Here is an 18,142-nt window from a genome sequence, read left to right as displayed (position 1 = left end):
AATAAATTGAGAAATTTGCTCGTTTAAGTGAAGTTTTTTTGCCAAAAAGTCTCCCCTCAAAATTTCCAAACAAGGAAAGTTCCTGAGTGCAAGCAAAGTGCTGACTGCCAAGTGATCTTTGCTTGCAATTGAGCTCAGAACAAGATGTAGAATAAAACAAACTAATCAATCATGTGTTACCTGCATTTGACTTTAAAAATTACTTTGACTAATGAGGAACTTGTCTGAAAGAGTTTGTCCTGGTTTTCACTGAAATTTTTATACCTATGTGTTCCCTCTTCTGGCATTTTCTCCTAAAGAAGGCAAATTTCCCTCAGAGACTTTGTGGCACTGGTTCTCTTTCTGAGCACAAAAATTATGAACTCTTCTATATAAAATTCTTCAAAAGCACCTTAAAAATACCCAGAAATTTTCCACTGTAATTGAGGGAGTGGCTCCCTTTACTTCAAGAAAAATATTTTACAAGGTGAGACTCAAAATGTCTGAACCTGAAAAAAGCAGTCAAATTCTGGGGTATGGTATAAGCTGCTGCTCCAAGGTCTGTTTTCATAACTTAATTTTAATTTCAAATACAGAACAACAGAATTGGTATGGAAATTCTTTGAGTATGCTGTCACTGTGAACAGAAATGCAACAATTTTCAGCACAGGCTGCTCTGATATGTCCATCCTCTAAAGAAATTATATAAACTATGTATATATGTTTTACTGGGGAAAAATTTTAAACCTTCTTACTTCACTATTTCATAATTTTGGAAAACATTAGTTGTGTAATTATTATATTACATGTAATTAGTTTATAAAAGTTGAAGAAATAAAGACAGCTACAAAAACATGTGGGGACAGCAGAAATATCTCCTCTTGTTACATGCCTCAAGCCAGGACTGAATATTTTGGAAGACAACAGTCGTAAGGACATCAGCTCACAGTACTTTAAGCATTTTTTATGGTTAAGTATAAAAAACTATCTACCTAAACTATCTGTTTCAGAACCAGAACTCAATGTCTTCTACCTCTAATAACATAAAATCTGACAGCAGCTAAGACAGATGTCTTCTTCCTTAGAAAAAGGGAAAGAAAATAGAGAGTAAAAGATTAAATTCAGAAGGGTAATAAAAAACTGGAAACTTCTTAATATTTAAAAGTTTTTGATGCACGATGAGGAAACAAAAGCAAACTTGAGGAACTTTGCAAAAACAAATAAAAGGATGTAAAACATACAGGTTAAGTAATAAATCTACAAAGAACCATAGATAAGGATATGGAGGAAGAGAGGAAGATTTCTAAGAGGCAGGAATGCAATTCCATGAGTAGCACACACACAATTTTAATGAGTTGTTTTTAATGACTTGACACTATTAAATGACTTGTTTACTTCAAAATTCACCAAGGAGAAGAGAAGACAGGTGCCATTAAGAAAATTTCTCCCCAGGAGATACAGAGCCCTGCTGAGACTCAGAGTGAGATAAAATAAAATATCATACAAATGGGAATAAAGACTTGCCAGAACAGATAATCAAGAAATCATACTGTTAGAAGATGCAACTAAAAGAACCCTCCTGGAATTCTAATAAAAGTGCCTAATTAGATGGGAAAGGCTCTTCCATTCATCTAGGCTCATCCACTATTAAATATTTAATTCTCACTCACACACAAACATTTTCTTTACAGCAATGTAAAAAAAAATTCTTTTCAATGAACAAAAGTAGAAGGAGGAGATGAAAGTAATTTGAATTTATTAATTTAAACTGCAGATTCATATCAATTCATTCAGCTGCTCTTAAAAACATCAGTGCTCACCAACCATTTTTTCCAGGATGAACGAATTCCATGGATTTAGTGTATAAAATCTAAAAAGAAGGTAATCTAAAGCATTTGTCTCTAATTTGGCAATTATTTTGGATTCAGGCCAACAATTATGAGCTCAGAGGTCTTTTTTTAATATAGTCTGCCTGTGTCTGTAACCCCCCATCAATGTAATATTTGGTACTGAACCTGCAAAACCCTAAACTTTGCTAATACCACCTTAAAATCATAGAATCATAGAATGGTTTGGATTGGGGGGACTTTAGAAATAATTTATTTCCAGCCCCCCTGCCATGGACAATGACACAAAAACCAATCACTTGTCTGAAAAGGAGCCTCCAACTTCCATTGGTAATGGTATAAAATGGTGGCATGGACCTGCCCTTCTAGCCTAAAAATAAAAAAGATTTAAAAGTGTATGAGAGACTGGTACAGAGCCCTGAGTTGGAGTGATGGAGGCTGCAAAACATTGATCAAAAACTCTGCATTTCCCCGAGTAAGCAAACAGTGGAAATGGACCTTGGGCACTGGTAACATTACTTTTAAAATGATGACATTATCATGTTTCTCATGTGACCCCTCTAAATCACAGAAGACAGAGTGAATTTTTACTGTATTTTTAAATGGAACTTTTGTTACTGGAGTAATATTTTGTCCCCTAAAGAGACAATGAGAGGTGATAGCACTCAGGTGGCAAATGCAACCATTAAAAGCAATTTTCTCTTACTCATGTAATTTTCTTTTACTCTGTAGATTTTTCTCGGTCAGCTCTGGCCTCAGCACTGTGCAAGGCATATGGTAAACCCTGGATTTACCAGGGTTTCATTAGTATTTGTCCACAGCAGAGACATGAAAAATAAAATCTAAATATTTGAAAGCTGTAAAGAAGGCTAGTCAGAATTGCAGCTAGCCAAAGATCAGCTATTCAGAATTTGGGGGGGAAAATGCAGGTTGAAGAGAAACAGCTTGATAAGCACTGAGATGTTTAAGAATGAACTGGGAAGATCTTTTGGATGAACCTGGGTTGAGTGGGGTTCTTCTGAGAATCTCTGCCAATCTGCAGGAAAGGATGTTTGTGATGAAACCTGAGCATTTTCCATCCAGCTGACCTTGTCTGACTTTCAAACACTAATAAAAATATGGCACAGTGATGTGATGCCTGCAGAGAGCAATCTGGGATTACTAGTACATAAAATGAGACACAGAAATGATCTCCTATCACCAGAGACAGCAGAAGGGCCTCGTTACCAGGAGACTTCACTGGGTCACACTTTTAATTGGGCAAGAGATTGATTCTTGGGCTTGTGCTCTAAAATTCAACAGCCTGCGCTACTTGGTTTCAAACCAAACCAGAATGACTCAGTATTCTCTGTTTTCTTTTTGAAAACTAAGTCTTTGAGCAAATCTTATTTCTACTCATGTCAGGAGGTCGTGGAGGTTTGTGTGTAGGTTCTCAGGGGTATTGAGACACTGTCACACAGTTTTTTAAAGTTTTTCTAAGAATTCTGATGTTTACATTCTTGTAACGAACTTTCTCACACACTTTATATAAATAACTTATCGTTTTGCATTCTTTTATGGAAGATGAGAAATTTAATGGTTGGTTTATCCAGTGTCATTAGAGAGGTGGCATTGTCACCCTCCAATCCACAGACACTTTTGGAAATCTATAAATGTGAGAGTCAGAAACTAAAAGCTCTCTTTTTTGTCTTAGAAAATCCAGTGTCCGTGTCTTTCTGTTCTGTGTCCTAGAGTGACAAGACACCTTTCTAAACAGCCTCTCCCCACACAGACTCTGTCATCATCAGTCAAAATTTACAAGGCATACATTTATTTGTGCCATTATTTCAATTTTTTATCATCAGTGACGTGATCACTTTTACACACCACCCCATCACAATTGGACTGGTTTTTGGGTAGCAAAGTACTTTCCTTATTCAATGGACAAAAGCACCACTCTAGCTCTGCACTTCTGCCCCAAAGTGGAGACACCTGAAGTAGCTACACAAGAGAGAATATTTGCATTTTAGAGGGAGTTTAACATATATTACATATATGTAATATATTACATATATGTAATATATTACATATATTACATATATTACATATATTACATATATTACATATAACATCTGCCCTCAGGTATCTGCAGATGGAAGGTCCCTTCATTTCTCTTATCACCTTCTCATGTGTGACACGGGAAAGCAACTTTTCCTATTCCAGTCTTATCTCCTCAAATTTCTAGTGGAGCATTCAGTAAATGTCAGGGTAAAGGCTGAAGAGGCATCAGGGCTGGAGTGACACAGTCTGGGCTATCAGCCAGGTATTTTACACCTTTGCCACAAAGAGATTTTCTCAGTGGTCACTGTGCCAAGGAAAATTCTGTCTGTAGCATCCATTTCCCACCCAGAGGTCCTCTCTTGCTTTCCAAAATATCCCCATATACTTGTTCCCCATATGTTTTGAGCTCCACAGGGGTTCAGGATGCCCATTTTGAGATAACAGGGCATTTTTTTAGACTATTAAATTTGGTGAGTGATTACCTGAGGAGGGGTCAGGACACAAAGAACAGGGAGCCCCAGGACATGGTGGAGTGCACAAGAGCTGTGGCATGGATGGCTACATAATTCTCAGAGGTGGGGCAGTGTCCAGTCCTCAGTGGCTGGCACAGCTCCCTATATAGCCCTCACCATGTGATCTGAGCTCAGGACCCATTAAACCCCACAACAGTGAGAAAATTCCCATAATCTTGCAGGTTTGGGTCCTCAAAACTGACTTTTTTCACATGGCCACAAAACAAATCAAGTCTGATTTTTGTAAGATAACATTATTCGTCCTGTGTAATCAAACAGCACAGTGTTTAATGGGCTGTAAATTTATCACCCAACCACAGCAAGGAAAAACCCAGGCTCACTCTTCAGGGTGGCTCTGCAATCCCACAGCAGCGGAGCAAAACCAGCTCCCTGGGGAAACCTGTGTTTCTTGTTTGTATCCTCATGGAAACTCCATCCAGCACCTAGAACATCAGGGCAAAAGTGCAAACAAAAATTCCTGATTCCCACTGTGAAAATCCACCTGCACTTTTATTCCTGGGAAGGTGATTCATGGAAGCAGCAGCTGTACAGGCTGTGGTTAGTCAGTGCTGTGCACCATCATTTTATAAATTCCCTTTCATCCACCTTTGTTTCCTTTTTCTGTCAAAACTCTGCACTAACTCAACATTACTGAGCATGAAAGAGGAGGAATACCCATGGCAAGGAGCTGATTTTTGGTGCTGATTTTTGGTGCTGGAGCCCCCCAGCAGTGGCTGTGCTTTGGGCTGACCACAGCCTGGGGTCCAGAGGGGGCTCATTCATCCCAAGGCATGAAAACATTTCCATCTGCAGACATGTTTCTCACTAGTAAAGAACATTTTATTCACTATTTAGACTTTAATAGGAGCCCTGCCTCCATTTAAGAGGGTGCTGTCTCAGAAAATCACAATGGGAGAGTTTGCTTCAAACCTTTTTTTCCTTTTATTTTTTCTTTTTTGATGAGCCATAAGGTCTTGACCTTTTCTGTAACATAAGGAGGTTGGTTGCTGGGCTTTTCTCTGCTAAAGTGCTAAGTGTCTAACTATTAATTACCCATGTTTTTTGGCTTTTTTTTTTTTTTTTTTTTAGTCATTACTCTAATTCTTAATATCAAATCCTCCCCTCAGGGGACCATTCCTTATTATTATCACTATACATGGTTTCTAAGGTGTCCACCCACATCACAACTGATTCTGGAAGAAAGAAGTGTGTGGTAGGAATTGCTTTGCCTGCACAAGAAAGGAAGATTTCACATTAATAAAAAAAAAAAAAATAAAATAAAGCTGTGCAGTGACCTGCATGGGTGAGCAAGCAGCAAATCCCCTGGGGGAGTGATGTGGTGTTGAGCTGCTGAAGTGGATTTCCTCCCACCAGCACAGCCAAGAGTCCTTCCTGAGCTGCCTCCCAGGCTGAGCTGCTTTCAACCTGCCGCAGCTTGGAGCTGAGTGATGCTCAAATAGCAGCTTTGCCTAATGAAATGCTGGCTCTTTCTTTGAAAAGAGGCCCAAAATGTGCTCACAGGCAGAAAGCTTGTGTGTGATTTAACCACTATTCCAGTGATTTACAGAGTGTTTAATTCAGGAGATTATAAAAAACAAAAAGCCAAACAGCTCCATCAGGGCTTGAGCCAAGTGCCAGCAAACTCAGATGAAAAATTCCTGTCCACATCAGAGGATGTAAGGTCAAGCTCCACCATCAAGCTACCAAATGTAACCATTCCAAGTTTTCTGTTGTCAAAATGCAACTGAAAAAGCATCTGACATCATGAGGATCTTCTTATTTTTAGTCTGACATAAAAGCCACCACACTGTGCAGAAGTGCCCTAATTACTGCATAAATTATCTCAAAATGTGATAAAATCTATAGAATGATAATTGCTAGAGAGGGAGGAGAGAAGAGTAGAAACAGCAGGTTCTCCATGAACTACAGAACATAATTTTTTACTTATTTAACAAATTTCACATTTTCATTTGGTTTTACATACCTTTTCATAAAGATTTTATTTCAACCTCTAAAGATCATTCTTGGGGGAAAATATTCCTCTGCTCTAAGTAAAATTTAATTAGCTGAAAACTGGTTTTATTAAATACTGTACTTTTTTCTCTTAAAATAAAATATGGGCAACTAGTACAAGTTTATAAATGTTGGAGTGAAATTGTGCAGCAATCTGTACAACAATTATCATATTTTGCATCCTTTGGGTAGGTACAATTTCTCTTCTTGTTTTGCAGATGGGGACACTGAGGCACAAGATATTTTAGTGCTACAGAGATGATGTGTAACAGGCCAGATGGAAATAAAATAGAACAGACTTGATCAAATGGGCAGGTTTCTGAAGTAAATTCAGTTCCCTGAAGTTATTTTATCTATGATTTTAAATAATGAATCACAATTTCTTTTTACTGTGAACAGGGAAATGGGAGCACATGCAAGGGGAAACTTCTTGTCTTTTGAAATATACAATAGGATACGTAAAAAACTGATTAAGCTTCCTCTAATTAAATTTAAAGTCCATTTCTTTCCTGCCAGTGGCTTGTGAAAAAAAAATTATAAAAAAAGGAGGTAGGAAGAACAGTGGGAGCTCTGCACAGAGATCTATAGACGGCACTTTGAAAATTTACTCACAGTTAAGCACTGGCTTAGTTCCTCTCCCTGTTATCACTTCTGTGGATCTCCAGCACGTTTTGTGCACTCACTCCACTCCTGGGACTTCTCTTGAAGTTACTGGGGCTCAGCATGGGGCACTCGTGCAGGATTTTCCAGACCTGTGAAACTCCTGGCAGTGCAGGCAGGGGAGCTGAGCTCAGCTCCTGTTTGTGCTTTCCATGTTCCTCTGAGCCCAACACATAAATCCAGTAAGAAATTTGGATTCTGATTAGGAGTAACTCAATTCCCTCTTTCTCAAATGCAAAATCAGTGAGGAGTGGGAAAAACTGCTGATTTTCTCCCTGATCCTGGTAAGAACATTTGGAAGCTCCCACTGACAAGTCCCAGCTGGATGTGCTAAGAGCTCCTACAAGGGGGTCAGCACCAATCCCTGACTCTTGGCTGTGTGCCGAGGGAAATGGTTCATGCAGATCTGGGTGGGTGCTGGCAGGTCTGAAAAAAACCACGTTTTGTGCTGGGCTTTATTTGGTGGAATGCAAAAACAACTGTAAAAATGTGTAACATTTCTGCTGGCCACAGCAAGAGATTAAATACAGAAGTACCCCTTGGATATCCTACCCAAAATTAGCTCTTGCTTAGGACCTACAGAGCCAGATCACACCAGTGGTCCAGCAGCATGCACTGGTGGGGAAACACCTTAACACTGGTGAGGGAAATCCTGCAGCTGGGTTAGGTAAACACCCTGCTCAGTCCCACCTTGACCATAAAAACTCTGAAGTAACTAAGTTTTTTTCCTCTTATTTCAGGGAAGGATGTGATTGACTAAGATAATTCATATTGGAGTAAATTTTCACAAGGCACAATTTTCAGTGCCTAGCTTTCCTAAGTAAGTTGTTGCCTGTATGGCTATATTTTTATTTTTCCAAAATTAGGAAAAAAATTATTAATTAAATAAAAAATAATATTAGTAAATGACTAATATGAAAAAATTAATATTATTAAATTTAATCAATAAAATAACTTTTATTAATAAAATATAAATAACTTTAATTTATGAAATATAAAGAACTTTAATCCATGAAATTAATACTAATATTAAAATAATAATAGTAAATAACTGTATATGGTGCTGGAGTGCCACATTTCCCCAGCACCTTGCAGGAGAGCTCCCTGTTCCACATCTGGACTTGCATCTGGATTTCAGTACCTATAAATTACAAAGTTGTTGGCAACTGCAGTGCTGCGAGTGCAGCTGTGGGGCTACGAGAAGAGCCTTGCTGTGGGATCTCAGCACCTCAGGACGGAGGTGCAGAGTGGCCGAGACCACCCTTGGGGGGCTCGGGAGTCCTGGAATGTTGCCAGAAGTGTCTGGTGGCTGGACTTTGATCCTGCACGGGAGACGACACCTGTATGAGGATGGGAGGATTTCACTGGGTGAATGGTGAAGGGATAAGTTAATTAGAGTGTGAGACAGGGTTTAGGATTTCCGTACAGGGGGTCTAAAGAAGTAAGATGGAGGAATTGGGGCGTGTCCTCTTCTTCTTCTTCTTCTTCTTCTTCTTCTTGGCCTCCATCTTCTGTGGTGATGTTGGCACTTTGGGATTGGTTATTACTAGAAGTTAGTTGGTTAATAAGGGTAAAAGGTATTGGGGAAAAATAATAAATATTGTGTACGTAACTTCGAGTATAAAGATAAGTGACCGCCCCGGGGGCTCTCAGTGTGCTCATGGCTGGCTGCTGTGCAGACCTCTGTTGGGCCGAGAGAAAATCTTTTAGATAAACAATTAATAAACACCGAGACCGAGACAAGATCAGAAGTCTCTCCTCGTCCTTTGAAGCGCCGGGCTCTTCAAGGCCATCCCTGGGCCTTTCCAGGCCACCTAAACAGCCGAGAAACCGACACCTTGCGCAAACATTTATAATGGAGACAGCTGGAAGAAGCTCTCCGGAGCTGCATGTGACAATCGGCAGAGGGGAGCAGGTGGGGCAGGACGGAGATGCTCATCCCAGGAACACAGGGATGGTTCCACTAGGTGGCACCCGGAGCCAGCAGCACGATTTTGGGACAGCGGCAGGAGCAGAGCCGGGGACAGGAGGAAAGAGGGATTGAACACAAACCCTGCTCACATCGCCCAGGGAAACGGGAACCGCGGCTCTCAGCCCCCGTGCAAACCTCGAGCCACTGAAAGCAGAAGGCAAATGAGCCAGAGTAAAAAATGTTTTTGTGATTTGTGACAACTGGTAACGGAAATAGCAAATGTTTGTACCTGCTGTGTTGAAAATAGACACAAAGGAAGGTTTTGAAAGTTTCTGACCAAATAGCAAAATTGCCACAGACATATTTTATGAAAAATCCTTTTGCCAGGATCTTTTCTCCTGAGAAGCTGAGAAGCTTCAGCTTCCCCATGTTTTGCTACTTTGGAATGTGATTTGGAGAATTGTTTACCCAGCATGTGAAATTGTTTGTACTTGGTGACCAGTGACAGCCACCTGTGTCGAGGCTGTGAGCAGCCACAGGATTTTACCTTTCCTTTCCTTTCCTTTCCTTTCCTTTCCTTTCCTTTCCTTTCCTTTCCTTTCCTTTCCTTTCCTTTCCTTTCCTTTCCTTTCCTTTCCTTTCCTTTCCTTTCCTTTCCTTTCCTTTCCTTTCCTTTCCTTTCCTTTCCTTTCCTTTCTTTCCCTTTCCCTTTCCCTTTCCCTTTCCCTTTCCCTTTCCCTTTCCCTTTCCCTTTCCCTTTCCCTTTCCCTTTCCCTTTCCCTTTCCCTTTCCCTTTCCCTTTCCCTTTCCCTTTCCCTTTCCCTTTCCCTTTCCCTTTCCCTTTCCCTTTCCCTTTCCCTTTCCTTCTGATGAAATCCTTTCTTCTATTCTTTTAGTATAGTTCTAATATATAATTGTCTTTTAATATAATATGTATCATAAAATAATAAATCAGCCTTCTGAAACATGGAGTCAAGATTCTCATCTCTTCCCTCATCCTGCAAACACCACCACAGCAAATAAAGCATCGAAATAAAAGAAGTATACAGAAGTGAAAGAGATGAGGTAGCAAGATGACTGGTGCTTAAAATAAAAGATAGGAAGCTGTGGTAAAGCTAAGAGATATTGCAACAAAACAACTAAATACTTCTGTATAATATAAAGCTTGATGCACTTGACAAAATCATGCAGCAGACACCAGTGTAAGGCCTCCCTCCAGATGATCGCAAGGACAGGAAGCCAAAGACTACCTGGAAAGATCATTAAATTGCTGATCCCAGCTTATTGATATTTGCTGATTTGGACTAACCAAGCACATTGGAAAATGCTTTGTAAGTTAATAAACAGTATATATACTTTGCCCAACATGTAAGTCATGTGTGCCGTGAGTGGGGCGGTGACTCCCAGGCCACCCAGCACTGCTTGTTTGCTTTCTTTACAATAGCAGATATAGTAATAAAATTCTAAAGTTAGAAATAAAGAAATAAAATAGAAACATAGAAATAAAATTCTAAAACAGTATATATACTTTGCCAAACTTGTAAATGGCTTGTGCCGTAAGTGGAGCGGTGACTCCCCGGCCACCCAGCACTGCTTGCTTTCTTTACAATAAAAGATATAGAAATAAAATTCAGATTGACTATTGAAAACTTTATATCAAAAGCAGTGGTGGGTTTTACCCCAAATTTACCAAGAGGCTGTGAGAAAGCTGAAAGAACAGAAGGGAGGTACTAAAGCCGTGTGATCTCTTTCTGCTACCTCGGGCTTGTTTTAATTTTTAAATCAGATCCTTTGAGTCTGTGTCAGTGGCATCTGTTAGTTGTCCTATACAGAGCCAGTGTGAGGAGTTTACTTTGGCAACAGCACTTGTGGAAAAATGCTGCAGTGCTGTGTAAAATACCATTTGGGAACATAGGTACTGAGGACATTCCCAAATTGGTTTGTCAAACTTATTGAGAGCTCAAAATGAAATCTGGAAAACATTGGTATGAGCTCCTTTTGACTTCAGGCACAGCCTGAATCTGGAGAGCATGCAGAATGTGGCAAAAATAATTAGAAAATTCCCTTTAAAAACCAATTTATGCTGGCAGATTAATGGCATGTTATTTAAAAAGTGATGCCAGAGATTAGGTTAATTGGCTTCCTTATTAGTTAGCCTCAGCAGGGAAGTAGCAAGGGCATGAGTGGGTGCAAATTCTAAATTGCCTGGCCTTCCACATCATAGCTGAGGATGGGGAACAGGACAGAGAGAGGCAGCACAGGGAAAGGCACACTGTCACAGCCAGTTTCCAGGAGGGACACTGTGCAGGGGCCATGGGCACACACCAACAGGGTGGAAAGCTGTGCCTGCTTGCAGAGGAGGAAAAACTGAAAACAGTTTGTAAAAATGGCAAAGGGGTCATTGCTCAGTGCAGAATTTTGTGATTCCTGCTATTGGCAGGTGGAGGACAAGGATTGCTGCTTGTGGATGGCAAATTCATCATCGCCAAAGAAGCTGGAATGTCAGACTGAACTGAACCTTGTGCTGTGCCCTGCCCTCAGCAACCTTCATCCACAGATATCCATCAGAGCAATAGTCCTGTGTTAAATGTTAACTAGGAGATGAAGGGGTTTCTATCCCTTCATCCAACAGAGGCTCTACTGTCAGCTGATGTATTTCACCACCTGTTACATCACATTCAGTGTTCGCCTCCTAGACCTGAAGTCACTAAGTTCTCTTTCCCTTATTTCAGTGAAGGATGTGAATGACTAAGAAAATTCATATTGGACCCTCCTTGTTCATGCACCACCCTAAAATATACAGAGAGCTCTGCAGTAAGGATAAATTCCCATGTTCCATGGAAATGGCAGTGTGCTGCCCTGTCCACCACTCACGTGCACCATCATCACCTGGAAGGTCAATGAAACATCCACTGCACAATGTAGTTTGCAATGCCTAAATCTCAAACTCTGCAAACCACACCTTTACCAACAGGAGACTCAGTGATCCTTCCAGCCCTTCTTCATCTCGTGGCCTCCTGGTCCACCACCACCACCACATCATGCTGTGGGGACACCAATGCCTGACACACCTGTGTGCTTTCTGGTGTGCTCTCACTTTCCAGATTTGCCCTTTATGCTGGAAACTTCTCCTCTGACGTATCCAACCCTTCAGTTCCCTGCACTACTGCCCATCCAAACACAGAGAACAAGGGGAGCCCCAGGTGGGTGCACAGCAGAGTTGGAGCTGGGGGGAACAGGACAAAGAAAGATCATGCAGCCGCAGAAAACTTCTTGGACAGCTGTATTGCTATTTTTTTAGCATCTCTAATACATGTTATGCATGATACTTCTATTTTTTCCACCTTTGTTTTGTCTGGAATAGAACTGTGCTGTCAGTCAAGTCTTTCTTGCTCTTAGCCAGGTTTGCTGCAGACACAAAGCTTATGTGCTCCTGCTGTGGCTTCATCCTGTTGCTGAACACTTTCAGCCCACAAGCTACTGCTCAGATATATTGCCAGAGAGATGGAGTTTTCAAAAACTAAGCATATTGAGGAAATTCCCAGAAAAAAGCCAGCTCAACCAACCAACCAACCAACCAACCAACCAACCAACCAACCAACCAACCAACCCACCAAGCAACCAATACAAAACAAAACAAAACAAACTGAAACAAACCAAAACAAAAACAAACAAAAAAATCACACACATACACACACAAACGTACCCCCTCCCCCCCCAAAAAAAGAAAGAAAGCAAAAAACAAAGAGCAGATTGTGGAAGGGAAGGGAAGAGGCTGAAGAAGTCTGGAGTGTGTCACATGGACACTACAGCTTTAACAGGGTTGATGGTGAGAAATCTCCTAATTTTCATGTTCCAGCCATACATGGAAACAAACTGTAACTAATCAAAGCTAAAGAATCACAGAATGATTGAATGATTTGGGTTGGAAGGGACCTTAAAATCATTCAGTTTCAAACCCCCTGTCCTGGGCATGGACACTTTCCACCAGACCAGGTGGCTCAAAGCCTCACCCAACCCTTCTTTGAACACTCCCATGGATGGAGCAGCCACCACTCCTCTGGGCCAGGCTGCACAACATTCAGAGGAAGGAAATTATTCCCAATATTCAGTCTAAACCTGCCCTTTTTCAGTGTGAACCTTGTCCCAACACTCCATGCCCTTGTTTTAAGTCCCTCTCCAGCCCACTCCAGGCCCCTGCAGGCACTGAGAGGCTGCAGCGAGGTCTCCCCAGAGCCTTCTCCTCTCCAGTGCTCTGGTGAGTGGCCAACCATGGCTCTCAGCCAGACACCACCACATCTATATTCCAGACAAAACCCCTGAAATCTGCAATATGAAATTCATGTAGTCTGACTCTCTGGGGAAGCTCAGTACTTCTGTTTCCAGACCTCCTCATCTTTTGCACACAGCTCAGTGGAGGCTGCAGCTGAAAGCCAGGCCATTGCAGAGGGCTGTCACAGGCAGCCATTTGTCACCATGAACATTGTTTTGCAGGATTCTTAATGGCTGAGTTTTTAAATGAAGACATTGAAAAATTGCTTACCCATGAGGTATTTTGCTGAGGACATAATATGCTGTATATGAATGCTGATACACCTGCAAAACAAAATTAAGAAAAAGACAAAACAACACAAAAAAGAGATTAGTAACTGCCACCTGTGTTAACAGAGCTCTTTTTTTGCAAAAACAGTCTAACATTTGTGGCTGAGAAGCTCTCCTAACCACTTCAAAATGTGTAGTAGAAAAGAACAATGTATGAATGCACTTGGAGCTGTTGTGTTTCCCACCCTGCACTTTGTGATGGAGTTTGGCAGAGCTCACACACCCAGATGCTCGTTGTCATGGCCACCAGGTCTTTGATTAAACTGGGGGCACACAGCATCTGCAAGGGCTAAATTTAGAACAGACATTAATGAGGACACCTTGGTCAGCTGGAGACATTCTCCATCATTATAACCAGACACAAGGCACGGGGGTTTTGTTGCTTTTTTCCACATAAATAAAGCAGGGAGTGGTGCTGGTGATATCAGACAGGGTTGTCAGGCCCCTGTCAGTCAGGAAATAAAACTCTATTCAGTCAAGGCATGTTTGTATGACCTGCTAAGTTGCATCTTCATATCAGTCTGTGCTCTGTGGACCTTGGGGAGGAGCTGGGCAGCTGGCACAGCAGCTCATCTCACAGGGGACAGTTTATTACTTGTTTTCTAAATAGTAAATAATAACAGCAGAGTCAATGCCAGTGATTGAAGAGGTGGTGATTTTCCACTGGTGACAGCAGTCCTTTACAGTGATCAGGAGTCAGAACATCAGTATGAAAGGTTTAAATATGAATGATTTTATACAAATTTATACAGGGAATCACTTTTTGAAATTCTGTCCTGTTACTATATGCAACTAAATAAATAAATCTCCTAGCAATTATTTCATTTGGCTTCTACTGAAATCTTTTAACTACTTTTGCTGTCTAGCAGCTCTCAGAAAGCATCCTGTCCCAGAAAACAAAGAAGAATTTTCTTGAATACTTGCTTCACCAAGCAAGTTTGATGAAAGTTATTTTTTCTTAGGCTACTCTGGTTTTGCACAAGGATATATATATATATATATATATGTATATGTATATGTATATGTATATGTATATATTTAATGCTTATACCAAAAACCATGAGATGTCCTGATGTCCTGGATGGTGCTGGGAGCCCCAGCAGGGGCCATGCCAAGCACATCATCAGTATTACAAGCAAATATCGCTCACTCCCTGCCCCTCTGGAGGGCAAACCTGCAGGGTTTGTCCACAACAGCCCTGCAGCTTCTGGGCTCTCAGGGAAGAGGCAGATAAACATGAGGCACATCAATAAACACAAGGCACAGCACCCTGCAAATATCAAATCAAACTTCTCTCTTTGAAACCAAGCACTGAATCCTCACACTACTGCATGAGCTCCCTGAAAAACAGGCACAGAGGTGACAGCACTGGATTTCTACCTATGAAATGCAGAAACTGATGCTGATTGATGTGATTTCCTTCCTGCCTGTGCAATTTCTCCCTGCATTACAAGGACATCATGAGGGCACATCCCCAAATCCTATCTCCTTTCTGGCATTCAGATCCATAAGGACTCTTCACACAAGGTGATTCTCTGGTGTGTTGGTATCAGGGAAGGTCTTGGAATTCAAGTGAATTCCCCACAAGCCAGCATTTATTTTAGTACAAGTGTCATTTTTAGATCCTGTGTCAGATTATGTCAAATAAATTTCCATTTTCTCATCCTCACCCAATCATACCAAAGAGCTCTTGAATCTTCTGATGTTGATACCTGAGACCTGCCTGATGCATGCAGCCTTAGAGTTTATTCCAGCTTTGATGAAGTCCTAAAACTCATACAATTCCTTAAAGAGAAAGCACTGGAAGACTGAATCTGCCTAAAGATCTGAAAAACCTGGTAATACATTGTCATTAAATACTGAGACATTTTTGTCTTCCAATATACTGGCAGTAAGTTGGAGAAAATGATGTGGATATATAAATTCTGATCTGAGGCTGGGATGGTTGTTCATGGTTATAAACCCTGCTGTCTTGTCAGATAACAGAGAAACAAGCCCCCCAAAATGAGTATGAAGAAAATGCCTTCAGAAGAAAATCATAAAATGTGGCAGGCTGGAGGGAAAAGAAGCAGCCAGGAGAGTTTTGAGCAGGACACCTGGTGATGTCCTTGCTTGTGGTGCAGAGTCCTACAGCCCTGCTGGAAACCTCAGAGCTGTCTTAGAGGTTTTAATGGAGACTGAGGCAAAACATTCTCTTTGCTGGGGGAGCTTAGGACTGAGGAAAACAAAAGTCGCAGGACACTCAGAGAGCTCTTTTATTTTCTGAATGTCATTTGTCATCATCTTGGGTCTTCGGCCAGACTCTAAAATATCTCACATCAGCTGTGCTATAGTATACAGACTTCAAAGGCTTGCAGCTGGCAGATTTCACTCAAAGGAGAAAAAAATTTCTCAGATAAACCCTTACAATGTGTAGGTTTGCTTATGTAAAAAAGAACTACTTGTATGTGCAAAGGTTTCAGGATCAGACATTTATTATTAACATTACACTTAAGGACAGAAGCACATGCAGCTCAAAAATCCCTCTCAGCCCAACTATTTCAAACCTATTTGGAAAATACTGTGCCAGCAATGGTACTAAGCACAGAAGAATCCAAGAGAAAAATCACTTTATGTCTTTCTGAGAAATTAAATGGCAGCTTTCCTCTTCGATATGCAAACTAAATGAAGTTAACTGAACTATTTGAGAGAATGACTGTGCTTGCTTAATATAGCTACTAAATTTCTGCTGGGATCAAGATGAATTTGACTGTTCACTTAGCAGTAGGAAATCCCACAGCAGGGAAAAGTGTAGGGGAGAGAGGAGCATCCTTCCCAAATCCAAACTAAGCCTCAGAGAATGGAGAGTACTTAAAAGTCAGTATTCACTGCATTAATCCTGTCTGCTGCTGAGGCTTGGCCAACAAAAAAAAAAAAAAAAAAATAGCTGTATAAACTCCATGTTCCCCTTTTTTATCAAAGGGGATGCCATTGACTGATTTGATGCTCCCAGCCCTGATTTTTAGCTGGATTCCAGGAGCTTTACAGCTCCTCTCAGCAGAGAGGCATATCTGGGGGTAGCAGAGGTTTTGGCAATTGCTGTGCTCTGTGGACTCTGTGTGTCAAACCATGCCACCCACATGAGTCAGAGCAGGTTTGGGAGTGCTCTGAAGGGCTCTGGGTATCACCACAATCAGGTCACAGAAGCTCCCATGCCAGCTGCCACCAACAAGTGCTGTGAAAGTCATTATGACAAAACCATTGGGCCAGAAACACTCTCCTGCTGGGCTTCTCATCCCAGGTCACAGCACAGATCCTGTTTATGCTCTGCAACATGTGCATGTTTACACTGAAACCATACAGGGACTGAGAGACATTTCTATCTGTTCCACTGAAGCCTTGGAAAGGCAATTATCTCTCTAAAATTCAGAAGAATGCAGGGCTAATTACATGTGACAACGCCTTGTTGTGAAGCCACTGACCTCATTTTATGCAACCAACAGAAGGAACCTGGACCTGGTCAGATGAGAGCAGAAATGGAAACCCTGCAGCACATGGAGCAGCAGAGAAGGACATGTGCCTCTCTCAGGCCAGCAAATTCCAAAGAAACAGGGAAATTGGGGTTCCAACAAGGTACAGAAACAAAATGGAAGAAGCAATTTCTGTGCTCTGTCACTACAGAGCACTGTGGTGTGAATGGTAATGTCTCCTTGGAAACACTGGTTTAAGACCTGTAAGGACACAGGTCCTTGTCCAGCAGGACTTACTGAAATAGAAACTATCTGTTATTTAAGCATAGAGTGGATTTGGACTCATTTATTCATTGCAACTCTTCATATACTTTAAATTAGGATCCATAGCTCTTGTATTTGCCCCAGAGGTACTGCAGAAATATGAGACATATATCCAAGAAATTTGTGAAATGGGTTCATATCTCATGGCTGGTATGAAAGATTGCAATATCTGCTGAGGGTTTATCCCAAGCATCAGTAAAAAAATAAAGAGTTTAGCTTACATTTCCATCTCCTGTGGGTTTCTGTCTCCTTTTGTGGGCTGATGCCAGGCCAGCACCAGCAATAATCAGCATTTATGGAAGGCTTTCTTTAATATTTGCATGACAAGATGCTGAATCAATACAAAGAAGAGGCACCTCATTTTGAGGAGGTTTACAGACAAAGAAAGGGGGGAAAAGCCCTCGGAAGAAGGCTCCCCAAAACAGCCCAATCCACTCATCTTCCAGCAGGCTTTGCTACCAAAAGAGCTGATTTAGGATCTTACCACCCAGTGTATAAAACAGCTCATGGATCTGGGATTGAACCCAGGTGGACTGGCTGCCATGAGCTCATTATTGTTACTCACTTGATAATACAGGAATAAAACATGCTTTGCATCAATTTTCTAAATGGCTCCATTGAGCCCCTGGCCCTTTGTACAGTAGTGTTATTTACATTAAAGAATTGCCCAGAAAACTCACAAAAAAATCCCATAAAAGTTAGAGCTCACAAGGGACCAGTACAGGGCAGAGCAGAAGTGCAGCTGTTTGTAGCTTGCAAGGCTAAATACAAATTTTTCAGTGTTTAGTGTCTTTCTTTTTCAGG

General features: G+C 41.1%; 1 protein-coding gene across 4 annotated transcripts in view; it reads right to left on the bottom strand.

The window, feature by feature from the left end:
• DPP6 (dipeptidyl peptidase like 6) overlaps nucleotides 1-18,142 on the bottom strand; it is a 510,686-nt gene that overhangs the window by 108,346 nt on the left and 384,198 nt on the right. For all 4 annotated transcript variants that reach the window (XM_059469776.1, XM_059469758.1, XM_059469784.1 and 1 more), the window contains exon 6: nucleotides 13,507-13,559. In XM_059469776.1, the coding sequence (XP_059325759.1) occupies nucleotides 13,507-13,559 (53 nt within the window). The remainder of the gene's footprint in view (nucleotides 1-13,506; nucleotides 13,560-18,142) is intronic.

Source organism: Ammospiza nelsoni, chromosome 1, assembly GCF_027579445.1.
Source record: "Ammospiza nelsoni isolate bAmmNel1 chromosome 1, bAmmNel1.pri, whole genome shotgun sequence".
Classification (NCBI taxonomy): Eukaryota; Metazoa; Chordata; class Aves; order Passeriformes; family Passerellidae; genus Ammospiza; species Ammospiza nelsoni.
Note: the sequence above shows the minus strand (reverse complement) of the source record. Positions and strands in the feature narration are given on the sequence as shown.